At 39.3% G+C, this 14,764-nt stretch overlaps 1 protein-coding gene across 1 annotated transcript in view; it reads left to right on the top strand.

Moving 5' to 3' along the window:
• The window catches only part of Rme-8 (receptor mediated endocytosis 8), a 699,549-nt gene that overhangs the window by 388,282 nt on the left and 296,503 nt on the right, over window positions 1–14,764 (top strand). The window contains exon 33 of the mRNA XM_090387774.1: window positions 172–250. Coding sequence (XP_090243900.1) covers window positions 172–250 — 79 coding nt within the window. The remainder of the gene's footprint in view (window positions 1–171; window positions 251–14,764) is intronic.

Below are 14,764 nucleotides of genomic sequence, written 5' to 3'. Positions count from 1 at the left end.
TTATTTTTATTAGAAATTATTTAAAAAATAAGTAGGCTATTAATTTTGGAAGTATTAATTTAAATTAAATTTTAAATCTTATTGATTTGATTTAGAATCAAATTGGCTTTGTTTGTTCATTGGTATTTTTTTGTGTGTAGTGAAAAGAAAGACCCATATTATATTTTATAGTTATGAAGAAGGTGTAATTAGAAAGGCCTATTTTCGTCTTGCACAGAAATACCACCCTGACAAAAATCCAGAAGGAAGGGTAAATATCTTTATTAGTTTGAGAACTATAAAAAAATCTCTGGTTAAATTGTAATTGAAATATTTTGAATGTATTCCATTAGTGATATTATGAGTTATTAAATTTTTCCTCTGCTATTCAAACAGAATTTAAACAATTTATTTTCTTAGTTTTCTTCATTAATATACAGGGTGTCCCAAAAGTCACTGCATATTTTGATGAAACAGTGTGATTTTCAAATACCTTTCATTACAACAAGTATATTTATTCTTTCTTTTTTTCATAAAACATAAGCATTTATAATGTGTTAGAAATGTTATTATAATTTTTATTAATTTTTTTAATATTTTCTTTTTAGCCCCATAATTCATGATGAATGTTCAAGAGTGAATTTTTGTCATTACATCCCACATCAAAGGAATGAAGTTTTGTGAAATTAGGGAAAGATTTTCAATGATTTCATAGTCCTGGGCCTACAGACAATGCGATTCATGCACTGGTGAATAAGCTAAAAAAAATGGGTATGTGTAACGAGATGTAGATGCCCAAGGGCAACATGTGAAGGCATTGAATCGATTCGAGAAATGTTCGAAGAGGACCCAAATTTAATTTAGGGAGGGATCTCGAAGACAACATACCCAAGACATCAATTCACAGAATTTTGCATTCAACACTGATGAAGAAAATTCCTTCGTGCATGGCCTGCATGAAGAAGATTTTCCACATCGAGCGACAATGTGTGCAGAACTTGTTGATAAAACCCAAAATATCAGCTTAATGGACCACATCTTAGCATTAGCATTTTTTTTTTTTTTTTTTTTTTTTTTTAGCATTAGTAGAGGCATTTGATGCAAGAAAGCAAGCTTATGCAGCATCAGCCAAAAAAAAAAAAAAAAAAAAAAACTTCCACTTCACCCCTCAGTTCGTTCAAAATACCTGTCCAGCTGAGCCTTAAACTTATTTAGGCTATCAACCTCCACCAAAGGGATGGAAGTCTGTTCCACCAACCAACCACCCGCTGGCTAAAGGCAAATTTCCGCACGTCTATCCTACATCTGTCTTTCCTCAATTTGAATTTATGCCCTCTCAGGTGATTTTTCTGAGCTAGAGGAAGAATAAAATCTTGTTCAGTGATGAGACAACCTTTCACACTTTCGGTAAAATCATTCGCCACAATTGTCGTATCTGGGCTTCCCAAAAACCACCTGAGTTCACAGAATGTCAGAAAGACTCCCCTAAATTAAATGCATGGCTTGCGATGACAAAGTCAAAAATTTATGGACCTTACTTTTTTGCAGAAGCAACAGTCACAGGAACTGTGTATTTTGATATGCTTCAGCAGGTTCTTGAACCCCAGCTTCTTGATGATGGTGTTTAGTGTTTCAACAGGATGGGGCACCATGTCATTATGCTCAAACTGTCCAGGAATACCTCATGAGGCCCTTTCCGAATCGGTGGATCGGCCGTGGAGGACCTATACCTTGGGTGGCACATTCTCTGGATTTAACTCCCTTAGATTTTTTTGCTTGAGGTTTCATAAAATCAAAGGTTTATTGCAAGATGATTCAAGATTGATCTGCTCTTAGACAATGCATTTGGGAGGGAGTATAGGAAATTGCTACTGAAATGCTTACAAATGTGTTCTGCAAAGCAGCTGAGTGATTTTTGAAATTTGCAGGAACACTGATAGGGCACATGTGGAAAACAATAATTAAATTCTTGACCTTTGTGTGTAGTAATTTTTTTTCTTTTTGAAACGTAGATATTTTATAAAAATAAACTTGTAATCATGCTATTAAGTCATTTGTCTCAAAATTACTGGATTTCAACATAATATGCAGTAATTTTGGGACACCCTGTATAAAACATAAATTGAATGCAAGGTTCATGGTTTTTATATATATATATATATAAGAAAAACAAAGGAAATATCAGACAGTAATTAGTGCATTGTAGCCTAAGTTGCTGATGCACCAATAAATCTAACAAACAATAACAACAACATATATATATATATATATATATATATATATATAAAATAAAAGAATAATAGTATTAAGAAGCTAAGTAATCATGGAGGGTGTGGAGTGTAACAGTGTGAAAAGGAAGATAATGTTGATTATGGATCAGGCACACTGCATTAGCAAAACATACCCTACAGCCATAATGTGTACATATATATATATATATATATATATATATATACACAAAGGGTACTAGGAAAGTTTTGCAATATGACGCAACAATGAATCACAGGAAGCTGCTTGTTGCTGCATGTTGAGACATGTTCATACGTGCATAGTAGCCACCGTGCCAAGTCGATGGGCTCAGTTATTCATTAGTAGTGAGAGTGTAAAGTGCTTGCGATGGCATCGTGGTCACGAAATGAGATAAGGACAGTTTTGCGGTATAATTTCGTGCGTGGTTTAACCATAGACCAGTGCTTAGAAGAAATGACTCTTGCACTAGATGATGATTGTCCACATCGTACAACGATATTCAGGTGGTATAGAGAATTCCAAAGGGGAAATTTCACTCTGGAGGATTCTGAGAGGCCGGGAAGGCCACGAACGTCAGTTACGGAGGAAAACGTTACTGCTGTGAGGAAAATGCTTGACGAAAACAGGCGAGTGACCTACCAACAGATAGAGGATACTTTGGGCCTAAATGCACCAGCAATTCGTTCGATTCTGCAAGATCATTTGCACGTGAAGAAACTTTGTTCTCTCTGGGTGCCGCATCAACTGACTGAAGAGCAGATGACACGACGTGTGACTTGGTGCCGGGAGATGTTAAAAAAGTTTGATAAGGGACAATCTCGGTATGTGAACAACATCGTGACAGGTGACGAGACTTGGCTGTACTATTACGATCTGCCGACCAAGGCTCAAAACAAAGTTTGGGTCTTTGATGATGACGACACACCCGTAATTGTCAGAAAATCCCGATCTGTAAAGAAGAAAATGATAGCTGTATTTTTCAAATCGAGTGGAATTGTGGAACATGTCGTTTTGGACACGCAGAAGACAGTCACAGCTAAGTGGTATACTGAACAATGCCTGCCTAAAGTCATTGAATCGATGAAGAACCTGCGGCCAAAGTCAAGAATGGACACCTGGTACCTCCATCACGATAATGCTGCAGCTCACCGCGCCAAAGCTTGCACTGAATATTTGACCACGACAGGACTGAAACTTCTCGAGCACCCTCCCTACAGTCCAGACCTTGCTCCCTGCGACTTTGCACTGTTCCCGCATGAGAAAAATGAAGCTAAAAGGGAGGCGGTTTTCCAGTGATGAGGACCTTCTACGGGCTTGGGACAACGAGTGTGCTTTACTCCCTAGTGAAACTTGGCAGAACTGGTTTAAAGATTGGTTTCGGAGGATGGAGAGGTGTATTGAATGTAGAGGAAATTACTTTGAAAAAATTAAATAAACAAAGCTGTATTGCAAAACTTTCCTAGTACCCTTTGTATATATATATATAAGAATATACAGGGTGTCTCAAAAATATTGGTACAAACATTTAGAGTAGGTAGGTAACATCTAAAGGAATGTGAATCGCATAGGAACCCATAACCGGAAACGTCACGGGAAAGTAGTAGCAGAGGCACAAGAAGCAGAAATGACACAAGACAGTAATTAGCGGCAAACATTTATTTGACATAATATTAACAATGGAGTACAAGATGGATGCATTTCATGATGTTACAACAGATGCATGAAGGTTCCACCATGAGATGCGTGACACCGATGCAGCATGGATTGGCGGACACAGTCGAACACACCTGGAGTTTCTTTGACAGTAGCAGCAGCGCAGAGTCTCACCACAAGATCCATTTCCGTCTCCACAGGCGATTCATATACAATAGATTTGAGGCCCCCACAGAAAGAAATCAAGGCTCGATAAATCAGGTGGGGGCCAGGCAACGGGCCCACCACGGCAAATCCATTGACGCCCAAAACGCCTGTTCAAATGGTCACGAACACACCTTCCATAATGGGCAGGCGCCCCGTCATATTGAAACCAAATGTTGCGTCTCACATTTGCTGGAACATCATCAAGTAACCCTGGTAGAACTTGTTCAAGAAAGATCCGATATTTAGCGGAGTTCATGCTGGATGGTAACAGGTATGGGCCGACTAAGCAGTCACCGACCATACCTGCCCACACATTTATTGCGAAGCGATGTTGTGCCACATGGGGGCTCACATCGTGTGGGTTGTCGCGAGCCCACACACGAGCATTGTGTTGATTGAATAAGCCTTCCCGAGTGAAATAAGCCTCATCCGTGAACAAAACATAGGCTGGAAAATTCAAGTCTTGAACACTTTCTTGGAAAAACCACTGTGCAAAAGCCACACGTGCAGAATGATCTTGGGGGAGCAGTAACTGAACCCTTTGGAGATGAAAGGGGTGTAAGGAATTGTCGTGCCAGACACACTGTACACCGCAACAAGATACTCCTAAGGCAGAGGCAACGGCATGTGTGCTGGTAGTAGGATTATTCTAGACGGCATTCAACACACTTTCTTCTATGGTGGGAGTTCACGTCGAACGCGGTCTGCCTGCACTACTCCTGTTACCTCTAAATGACCCATAATCGCACAAATTTTAATGCACATGCGAAAACAAACGGTGGTCCGGTACGTATCTGTTTGGGAAGTGTTCTCCATAAATTCATTGAGTGGCTCGTCCATTGCCCTCTGCTAATCCATACACTAGGTGTATGTCTGCCGGCTCACAGTCCGTATATTGATGCATGCTCTTTGTGCGGCGACTACCGCGCCATCTACCGACTTATGGTGACGTTTCCGGTTATGGGTTCCTATGCGATTCACATTCCTTTAGATGTTACCTACCTCCCCTAAACGTTTGTACCAATATTTTTGAGACGCCCTGTATAGTATGTAGAAAGTGAGAAGAAGATTTTTGTTTAAACCTATTGAATCTACGGTATACACCTGAAGTGAACTCGACTAAATGGATAAGGAATGTAGCGATGTATGGTAGGATGAGGCGAACAGGCAAGATATGAAAGTTATTTGATGCTTTATTTGATGTAAGTTATTTGATGCTTTATCTACTGGTGTAATGATGAAGTCTTTATGTATCTCTAGCAGTTTTTGTTTTAGTTTAGCTAGGTTATAATATCTGAATTTGTACTGGCTATATCTATTTGAACTTAGTGATGTAAATTTATGTTTTAATAGAGTTAATGTATTGCTAATCCACATATGGTATGCCTCTATTGGTGTGTTATGTTTATATGGTAGTCTAAAGCAGTAGTTTAATAGGTTTTGTTATAGCTGTTTCTTGAAAGTAGTTAGATTTATTTTGTTACATGGTCTGAATTTAAATCCTTGGGCTAGTATATATCTGAGTATTGGGTCTGCAACGATACTTAAATTTCCTGTGATGATGTGTCCATGGTTAGGATCAATATATTGTTGCATATTGCTATGTTTGCAGATGCAGTCATTAATGTCTGTGTTATAGGATATTAAATTGGTTGCTATGGATTTGTAGTTGCAGGCTAGTATTTCAAATGGTTTCTTATATTTATATCTAACTTTTATGTTCACTAATACTCAAGATTTCTAAGAGGTACAAGCTAAAGATTATAATGATTTATGCACCAACATCGAGCCATGATGATGAAGAGGTTGAAGAAATGTACACTGAAATTGAGAGTCTTCTAGATGAGCAGAAAACCCACTACACTATTATTATGGGGGACTTCAATGCTAAGGTTGGAAAAAGGAATAAAAGAGGTCAAAGACTTGTGGAATTTGCAGAATCTCAAGGACTATCAGTAATGAACACTTTTTTCAAGAAAAGGGTGAACAGAAAGTGGACATGGAAGAGTCCAAATGGATTAACAACTAATGAAATCGACTTCATCCTCACTAACAGAAGATATATTGTGAATGATGTTACCGTCCTGAATAAGGTAAATGTTGGAAGTGATCACAGAATGGTAAGATCTACACTTGATATAGATGTAGGAAAGGAAAGGAAAAAACTGACTCGAGTAAATAATACAAAGGTCTTTGAGATAACAGAGGAGGAGAAAAAGCAGTATGTACTGGAACTTAAGAACAAGTTTGAGCTTCTGCAGACTGCTCAGGACCAAGACATCGACGAGGAATATTACAACTTTCTGAAAGTGATAAAGCCCAAGAAGTTTCTTGTCATGGTTCATCATGACAAGAAACACTTGTCATGATGAACCGAAGACAACAAATGAAGAACAAGAAAAATACTGACAGTGAGAAAATTGAGTATACTGAGTTATGCAAAGCCATTAGAAAAAGACTCAGAGAGGTCATAAGAAGATTTAACACAAGAAAAGTAGAACAAGCATTAAGGGAAAACAAACAATTTAAATCAGCAGCCATGAGCAGTAATACAGAAAGACAAATGATACTGAAACTGAAGAATAGCGATGGTGTACTTACAAACAGCAGAGAAGGCATAATTCAAATAGCAGAAGACTACTATAGAGAAATATACAAGGAGCGAGGGAATGATGTCAGTAGTGGGGAAGATGGATTGGAAAGTAGCAACACATACAACATACCCGATATTCTTCCTGATGAGGTAGAACATGCATTGAAGAAAATGAAGAATCGGAAAGCCCCCGGGGAAGATGAAGTTATTGTAGAGTTGTTAAAATTGGAAGGAAGAGACATAACACAAAAAACTGGCAAGGCTCTTCACAAAATGCATTAGAAAAGGTGTGACGCCTAAGCAATGGAATAATGGAATCATAGTTTTACTGCATAAGAAAGGAGATAAATCAGAAATTGGAAATTATAGACCAACTAGCTTGTTATCCCACATCTACAAGTTGTTCACAAGGGTCATTACTAACAGATTAGAAAGAATACTTGATGAGAATCAACCGAAAGAGCAAGCTGGCTTTAGGATGGGATTCGCAACTATGGATCACCTTCACGTAATATCACAGCTAATGGAGAAAGCAAATGAATATAAAACACCATTATGCCTGGCATTTGTGGATTATGAAAAGGCATTTGACTCCATACAGCATAAGGCAATGTTTGGGGCACTGGAAAGACAAGGCATAGATACCCCTTATATTATGATTTTGAAGAAAATATATGAGAGTGCTACCTCCTTTATTAGACTAGACAAAGACAGTAGCAAATTTAAAATCGAGAAAGGAGTTCGACAAGGAGACAAAATATCTCCGAAGCTGTTTACTGCTGCCCTTGAGGAAGATTTCAGAAGATTAGTCTGGTCGCAGAAAGGAGTCAATGTGAATGGAGATTACCTAAACCATTTACGATTTGCTGATGACATTGTGGTTATAAGCCACGATCCCAAAGAATTAGAGGAAAATCTTAATCAGTTATGCACAGTTAGTAAGGATTTTGGAATAAAGATGAATATGGCTAAAATAAAAGTAATGATGAACAAGTATGCTACAGAAAGGGAAATAATGATTGAAGGAGCAGTAATTGAAAAGGTGGAGTCATATACTTATCTGGGACAAGTTATTAGCTGTAATAATGATAAATGGCTGGAAGTCAAGAGAAGAATAAATTTTGGATGGATAGCATTCAGGAAATATAGTCACATACTGAAGAGCAATATCCCAGTTTGTCTGAAACGTAAAATAATGAATCAATGTATACTCCCCACCATGACTTATGGAAGTGAAACTTGAGCACTCACCAAAAGAATGGAAGAGAAGCTGAGAACTACACTGCGAAGAATGGAACGAATTATATTGGGAATCAATATAATTCTGTGACACTCTTATCAAAACTAAAGGACTAAAATGGTCTTGGGCAGGACACAGCTCGAAGTCATGATGACAGATGGGCTAAGAAAATAATAGTATGGTACCCAAGAGGAGTTAGAAAAAAAACCTGGAAGACAAAGGCAGAGATGGACAGATGAAATTCATGAGTTTGTGGGTAGTAAATGGATGGCCATTGCACAAAACAGAAATGTAAACTTGGTGGAGAGGCCTTCGTCCTGCAATGGATTGAAAATGGAAAGATGTTATTCTCTAAAACAGCAATAGGTGTTCCTGAAGGTCTCTCCCTCTCTCCCCCTCCCCACTCTAATTGCTGTCTTTATTTTTTTTCTTCAAAAATCATGACAACTTGTCATTTGCAGATAATATTGTCTGCACGAAGTCTTCCTCAAGGAAACAAGTGAGATAAAATTCAACTCTTTTAAACAATCTGTTGTCTCTGCTTTTATTTGTTTGGGATGTCTCAAAATCTAAACCTCCCAAACATTTCCTAGTTCATTTCAGAAATATATGTGGTCTTATTTCTAATATCAACGATGTCCATTTCCACTTGCAGTCTGCCAAATCCCATGTACTTTTTCTAACAGAATCTCAGTTATCAGTTGATTCAACTACTGCTTATCTCAGTTGCCCAAATTATTCACTGTATGATTCCTTTTGCCCGAAAGCTGGTACTTGCACATATGTCCATTCCGATATTCCCTGTCAGCGACTTGGTAATTTGGAATCTCCTCTCTTTGATCTTCTCTGGCTTAAAATCTCTCTACCTCATTGTGTCAAATCCGTCTGTTGTCTCTACCGTTCTCCCAACTTCACTAATCACTTGGAGCCCTTTGACTTCCTCTCTTTGCAACTTGACTTTCTCCAGTCCAACTTTCCTAACAGTGAGATAATTTTCCTTGGTGATTTTAATGTTCACAACTCCAGCTGGCTTCCGTTTTCTAGTCACACTGACTCAGCTGGTCGAGATACTGAGGCTTTTGCAATTACTAATGACCTTACACAGATTGTTCATTTACCTACAAGAATACCAGACAATCCTAACCATACAGCCAACACGCTTGATCATTTTCTCACAAACAACCCTTCTAAGTACATGGTCGAAGTGAGTGGTCCTTTAGGAATCTCAGATCACAACTTTGTGATTGCCCCTCCTCTGATGGAGCCTTTATTTCATTGCTTTTCCAAACCTTTTGTTGTTTAGTATTACAAGAATGCAAAATGGGATGACCTGCGAGATTTCTTTTCCTTGTTTGGATTACTGTTTCAAAATTTCTGATGTCAGAGTTTGCTCAGATCGTGTCAGTGAAATTATTCTTGTAGGAATGGAATCCATTATTCCACACGCCGCTTTAAAATCTCGTCCTTTTTCTAAACCTTGGTTTTCCAATAAATGTGCTAAGGCTGTTCAAGAGAAGAACATTGCATATCTTAATTGACTTGTTTCCAATTGTTCAGTTTCATTTTCTGCCTACACCAAAGCTCGCAACAATTGTAAAGCAGTTATTAATCAGTCCAAACTAGATTTTGAACAGGCTAAGAGTAAAACACTTAGAGTAGAAAGCTATTGGCTGCAACATTTGCCCATCTTTTCTCCCACCTCTGTCAAAACCAGATGGTTCTGTTATCATTTCAGCCAAGGACAAAGCTGACCTGTTAGCATCCCATTTTTCTTCCATTAATGTATTAATGACCGTGGTAAAACACCTCCCACCATTCTCAACACATTCCATTCAATGCCTCCTGTGGTCTTCTGTCGGAAGGATTTGATGAATCTTGATGCTAAGAAGCTCCAGGTCCTGATGGTATTTCTCCTCTTCTCAAAACCTGAGCTCTTGAACTACTCTTATTTTTTGCCGCCTTTTTTTCACTTTCTTATTCCAAAGGTATTTTTTCCTTCTGGTTGGAAATTTGCTTATATCCAGCCAGTTCCTAAAAAGGGTGACAAATCCCTCCCATCCATTGCAATTACTTCTACTCTTTCTAAAATAATGGAGAAATCAATTAACCGGCAACTCTTAAAACTACCTAGAAACCTTCCATCTGATCAACGATCGCCAGTATGGATTCCGTCAGTGTCGATGCACTGGTGATATTCTGGCTTATGATACCCATTTATGGACTAATTCAATGGAAAGGTTCGGTGAAACACAAGTAGTTGCTCTTGACATCTCAAAGGCTTTCGATCGTGTTTGGCATAAACGTCTTTTAAACAAGCTTTCATCTTATGGTTTGCCAGCTGTTTTTTCCTAATTGGTTATCCAGTTTTCTTTCTGATCGCTCACTGAAGGTGATGGTAGATAGTTCTCTGTCTTCTAACTTCTCCACTAATGCTGGTTTCCTCTAAGATTCAGTTCTTTCCCCCACTCTTTTCCTCTTGTATATTAATGATCTTCTTCCAGTGACTGGAAATTCTATCCATAGTTTTGCTGATGATAGCACATTGCATTCCAGTTTCCATTTTGTGAAACTTTGCCCTGCTCAATCAGCTTCAACTTCTCGAATATCCATTACCAATTCCTTAAATGCCAGTCTGCAGGTAATTCTCCAGTGGGGCAAAGACAACTTAGTTGATTTCAATTATTATAAAACTCAGTCATGTCTTATATCTCGCAAAAAGGATTCTTCTGCGCTTATGCTTACCTTTGGTGACACTAAGATTTCTAGGCAAGTTGATATAGCTCTTTTAGGGATTACCCTGACTTCTAATTTCTCTTGGCTCAAGCACATTTCAAATATTGCTTCCTCTGCATCTAAAAAACTTGGTTTTCTCTTTCGCTCTCGGCGTTACTTTTCTTCTAAACAGCTGTTCACTCTGTACAAATCCCAAATCTGCCCTACCATGGAATATTGTTCCTACATCTGGGGGTGCCTCCGTAGCTAGGTGGGAAGGAGCAGCAGTGCGCAGCACATGCTTCTTGAATTGACTGGGGTTCGAGCCCATCACCACCAAATACGGAGGATGCAGAAAGGTCAGGGATTGACCACTGCATATTCCCGGAGCAATATGGCCTTAGTTGCTAACGCTCCTAAAAACTAAATAATAACAACAACTACATCTGGGGCGGCTCCCAAAACCTCTCTCAGTCTTCTAGATTCCATTCAGAAGATGGCTGTTTGGTTAATTTTTTTATTTTGGTTAATTTGGTTAAAAGACTACTCTCTAACAGAGTCGCTCCACTCGCATAGATGTACTGTTTCTGGTGCATGCCTTTTCTACAGATACTTCCATGGGCACTTTTCTTCTGAATTGGCTTCTATTATTCCCGTTCTCTCTCTTTCAAAACAGTCCGAACATGTGCCGCTACCAGCCAACATCCATTTACTGTCCAACTTCAAACTCACAGAACTAACTTTTCATCTTCCTCATTTATTCATTCAACGGCCGTTTTCTGGAACAACCTTCCTTCATATGTATTTCCTGAAAATTACAGACTACAGAAATTCAAGTCTAATGCGAACAAATAATGGAACAGGACCAGGGTATATCTGCCAGGGGCAAAGGTTGATGACGTTGTAGAGCGGATATCATCTTTTAAGGGCACAAAAGGTGATATAGTTGTACACGTTGGCACTAATGATATTAAGAGTAGGAGACCGGCGGAATTACTTAACAAGTACAGGTCACTGATGAAAAAAAAAAAGCCGTGAATTAGGGTTGAATTTGAAAGTGTCTGCAATTCTGCCCAGACAGGATACGAGGGAGTATATGATGAGAGCCCTGTCGATCAATATGGCCCTAGAAAGATTGTGCAGGGCTCAAGGGGTAGAATTTTTTTCAGCCTGGTCTGTACTTGTTAACAGGAGAGACTGCTTCTACAGGGATGGGATACGCTTAAATAGAAAGGGTGCAAGAATGTTTGCTGATGCTATCGAGGCAGTGTTAGGTGGGTCGGAAAACTGCTAGATTGGGGGGATACAAGGACTAATAGATTAACAGTAGCCACTGGTAGAGGTGAAAGTGATTCTTGCACTGCTTCTATTGGAATGAGCCGCAGCCTGGAAAATAAGATGCAGGATATTTCAGAGACTGCTGGGAATCATTGGGGTACAAATAAACACATAGGTTGTGTTAGGGAAGCTAAGAAAAAGAACAGGTGCATGTAAACTTGCGTGAACACCAATGCTAGGAGTTTAGTAAATAAATTTGATGAATTTGAGGTATTGCTCAAAACATCAAAGGCAGATATTGTGGGGATTTCAGAGACGTGGTGTCACACAGTTATAAGGAATGCAGAACTGGAATTTGGGGAATACAATGTCTACAGAAAGGATAGACAGGGTAGGAAGGGAGGAGGGGTTATGCTATTAGTTAAGAAATACATAAAATCCAAGGAAGTGAAGCCAGTCGACATCACTGGACAGTGCAGTGTCGAGTCAGTTTGGTGTGACATAAGCATTGGGAGATCAAAATTGAGAGTAGGAGTGTGCTATAGGCCTAATAACCCTGATGAGTATAATAAGAAACTCTACGAGGAAATAGAGTGGGCCAGTAAATCAGAAAGTCTTATAATGGGGGATTTTAATTTCCCAGATATTGACTGGAATTTGGGGGCTGGTCACTCACACACTAGCAAGGATTTTGTGGATTTATTGGATGATTGTTTTCTACATCAGCATGTTCGGGAGGCAACTAGAGGGAGTAATACTCTTGATTTGATTATCAGTAGTGATTCTTCATGCACTAAGAATCTGCAGATAAATGAACCACTAGGTAGCAGTGATCACAGTGTTCTGAAGTGGGAGTTACTCAAAGAGGTAACTACCATTAGGGGTAAAGGGAATGGGTATTGCTTTCGTAAAGGCGACTACGATGGACTGAGACAGTATTTAAATTCTGTACAGTGGGATCAACTGATGATGTTACCAACAGGAAATTCAAAATGGGAAGCATTCAAAGAACTTATTTTGCAAGCTACTAGGCTTTACATACCAATTAAGAAATATTGTTCAAGGTTTAGGCTTAAATGGATGTCAGATGAACTAATGAGGCATATGGCAGAGAAGAAAAATGCATGGGATACATACATATTAACACGTGACACAGAAGCCTATGATAGATACAAGTTGATCTGTAACCAAGTTACAAAGGAGGTTAGGCAGGCGAAGGCAGATTACGAGAGATCCTTGGCAAGGGATGCGAAGAAAAACAGCAAAGAGTTTTTTACTTATGTAAACTCTAGAAGGAAGGGGATGAATCAGATTGGTCCACTTGATATCGATGGGTCAACTGTTGATGACCCTGCTCAGGTAGCTAACAAACTAAATGAATATTTTACATCGACATTCACACATGAGGAGTTATTCAGCGAGGGGAATGCCAGAGGTGTATTCAACTCTAGCAGTAAGCTAGAGAATCTTGTAATAACTGTGAGTAAAGTGGAGGAGAAATTGTTGAAGATAAACACAAGAAAGGCACCTGGGGTGGATGCGATCTATCCAGTTGTATTAAAGGAGGCAGCAAAGGAAGTAAGCAAACCCTTAGCCATAATTATGAGAGCTTCCTTGGACTCAGGGGAGGTACCCATGGACTGGAGATGTGCAAATGTGACCCCAATTCACAAAGGAGGATCAAAGGCTGACACAAGTAATTATAGACCTGTTAGTTTAACTTCTGTTCCTGGAAAATTAATGGAGGCACTGGTTAAAGAAGCACTGCAGGATCATCTAGACAAGACTTCAGTTATAGCTCAGACACAGCATGGTTTTGTTAAGGGGAAGTCTTGCCTGACCAATTTGATTGGATATTATGAAGCAGTCACAAAAGAACTGGATGCAGGGAATAACTTTGATATTATATACTTGGATCTTAGAAATGCTTTTGATACTGTTGCACCTGGAAGACTGATGCACAAATTGGAGCAGTGTGGCATTGGAGGCAAATTGCTGCTATGGATAAAGGGGTGGTTGAGGGAGAGAAGACAGAGTGGTAATCAATGCACACTGCTCATCGTGGACTAATGTTATTAGTGGCGTCCCTCAGGGTTCAGTATTGGGTCCTTTATTGTTCTGTGTATTTATAAATGATATTGATGATAGTATATCAAGCTTAATGTCCAAGTTTGCAGACGATACGAAGGTTGGCAGGGTTGTCAAGGACACTACTGACACTATGCTACTGCAACAGGATCTGGAAAGGTTGAGCAGATGGGCTGAGAGGTGGCAAATGAAGTTTAACATTGACAAATGTAAAGTACTACATATGGGAAACAGCAACCCCAGAGCAACGTATCAACTCTGTGGTACCACACTGACAGTGGTAGAGAATGAAAGGGACCTGGGGGTGGCTGTGCAGGCAGATATGAAGTTCTCTGAGCAGTGCAGATGGGCTGCAAGAGTAGCTCATGGAGTATTGTCAATGATATACAGGAATTTTTCCAGCAGGGATAAGGAGGTGATTATTCCCTTGTATAAGGCAATGGTCAGGCCACACCTAGAGTACTGTATACAGGCCTGGAGGCTTCATTTCAAGAAGGATGTAGAGCTGCTGGAATGGGTACAGAGAAGGGCAACAAGATTAGTGAATGGAACAAAGGGTTGCTCTTACGAAGAAAGGCTTAAGTTTTGTGAATTACAGTGTCTGGAGACTAGGCACCAGCGAGGTGATCTGATAGAGGTGTACAAAGCCTTGAATGGTTTGAGCATGCTCAATGCTGATGGGATTCTTCCTCTTGCTCAGAATAATCACCTGAGAGGGCATAAGTTCAAATTGAGGAAAGACAGATGCAGGATAGATGTGCGGA

The sequence above is a fragment of the Mastigoproctus giganteus genome, chromosome 13 (genome assembly GCF_048544385.1).
Source record: "Mastigoproctus giganteus isolate SK-2022 chromosome 13, ASM4854438v1, whole genome shotgun sequence".
NCBI lineage: Eukaryota > Metazoa > Arthropoda > Arachnida > Uropygi > Thelyphonidae > Mastigoproctus > Mastigoproctus giganteus.
This window is presented reverse-complemented; position numbering and strand designations above follow the sequence as displayed.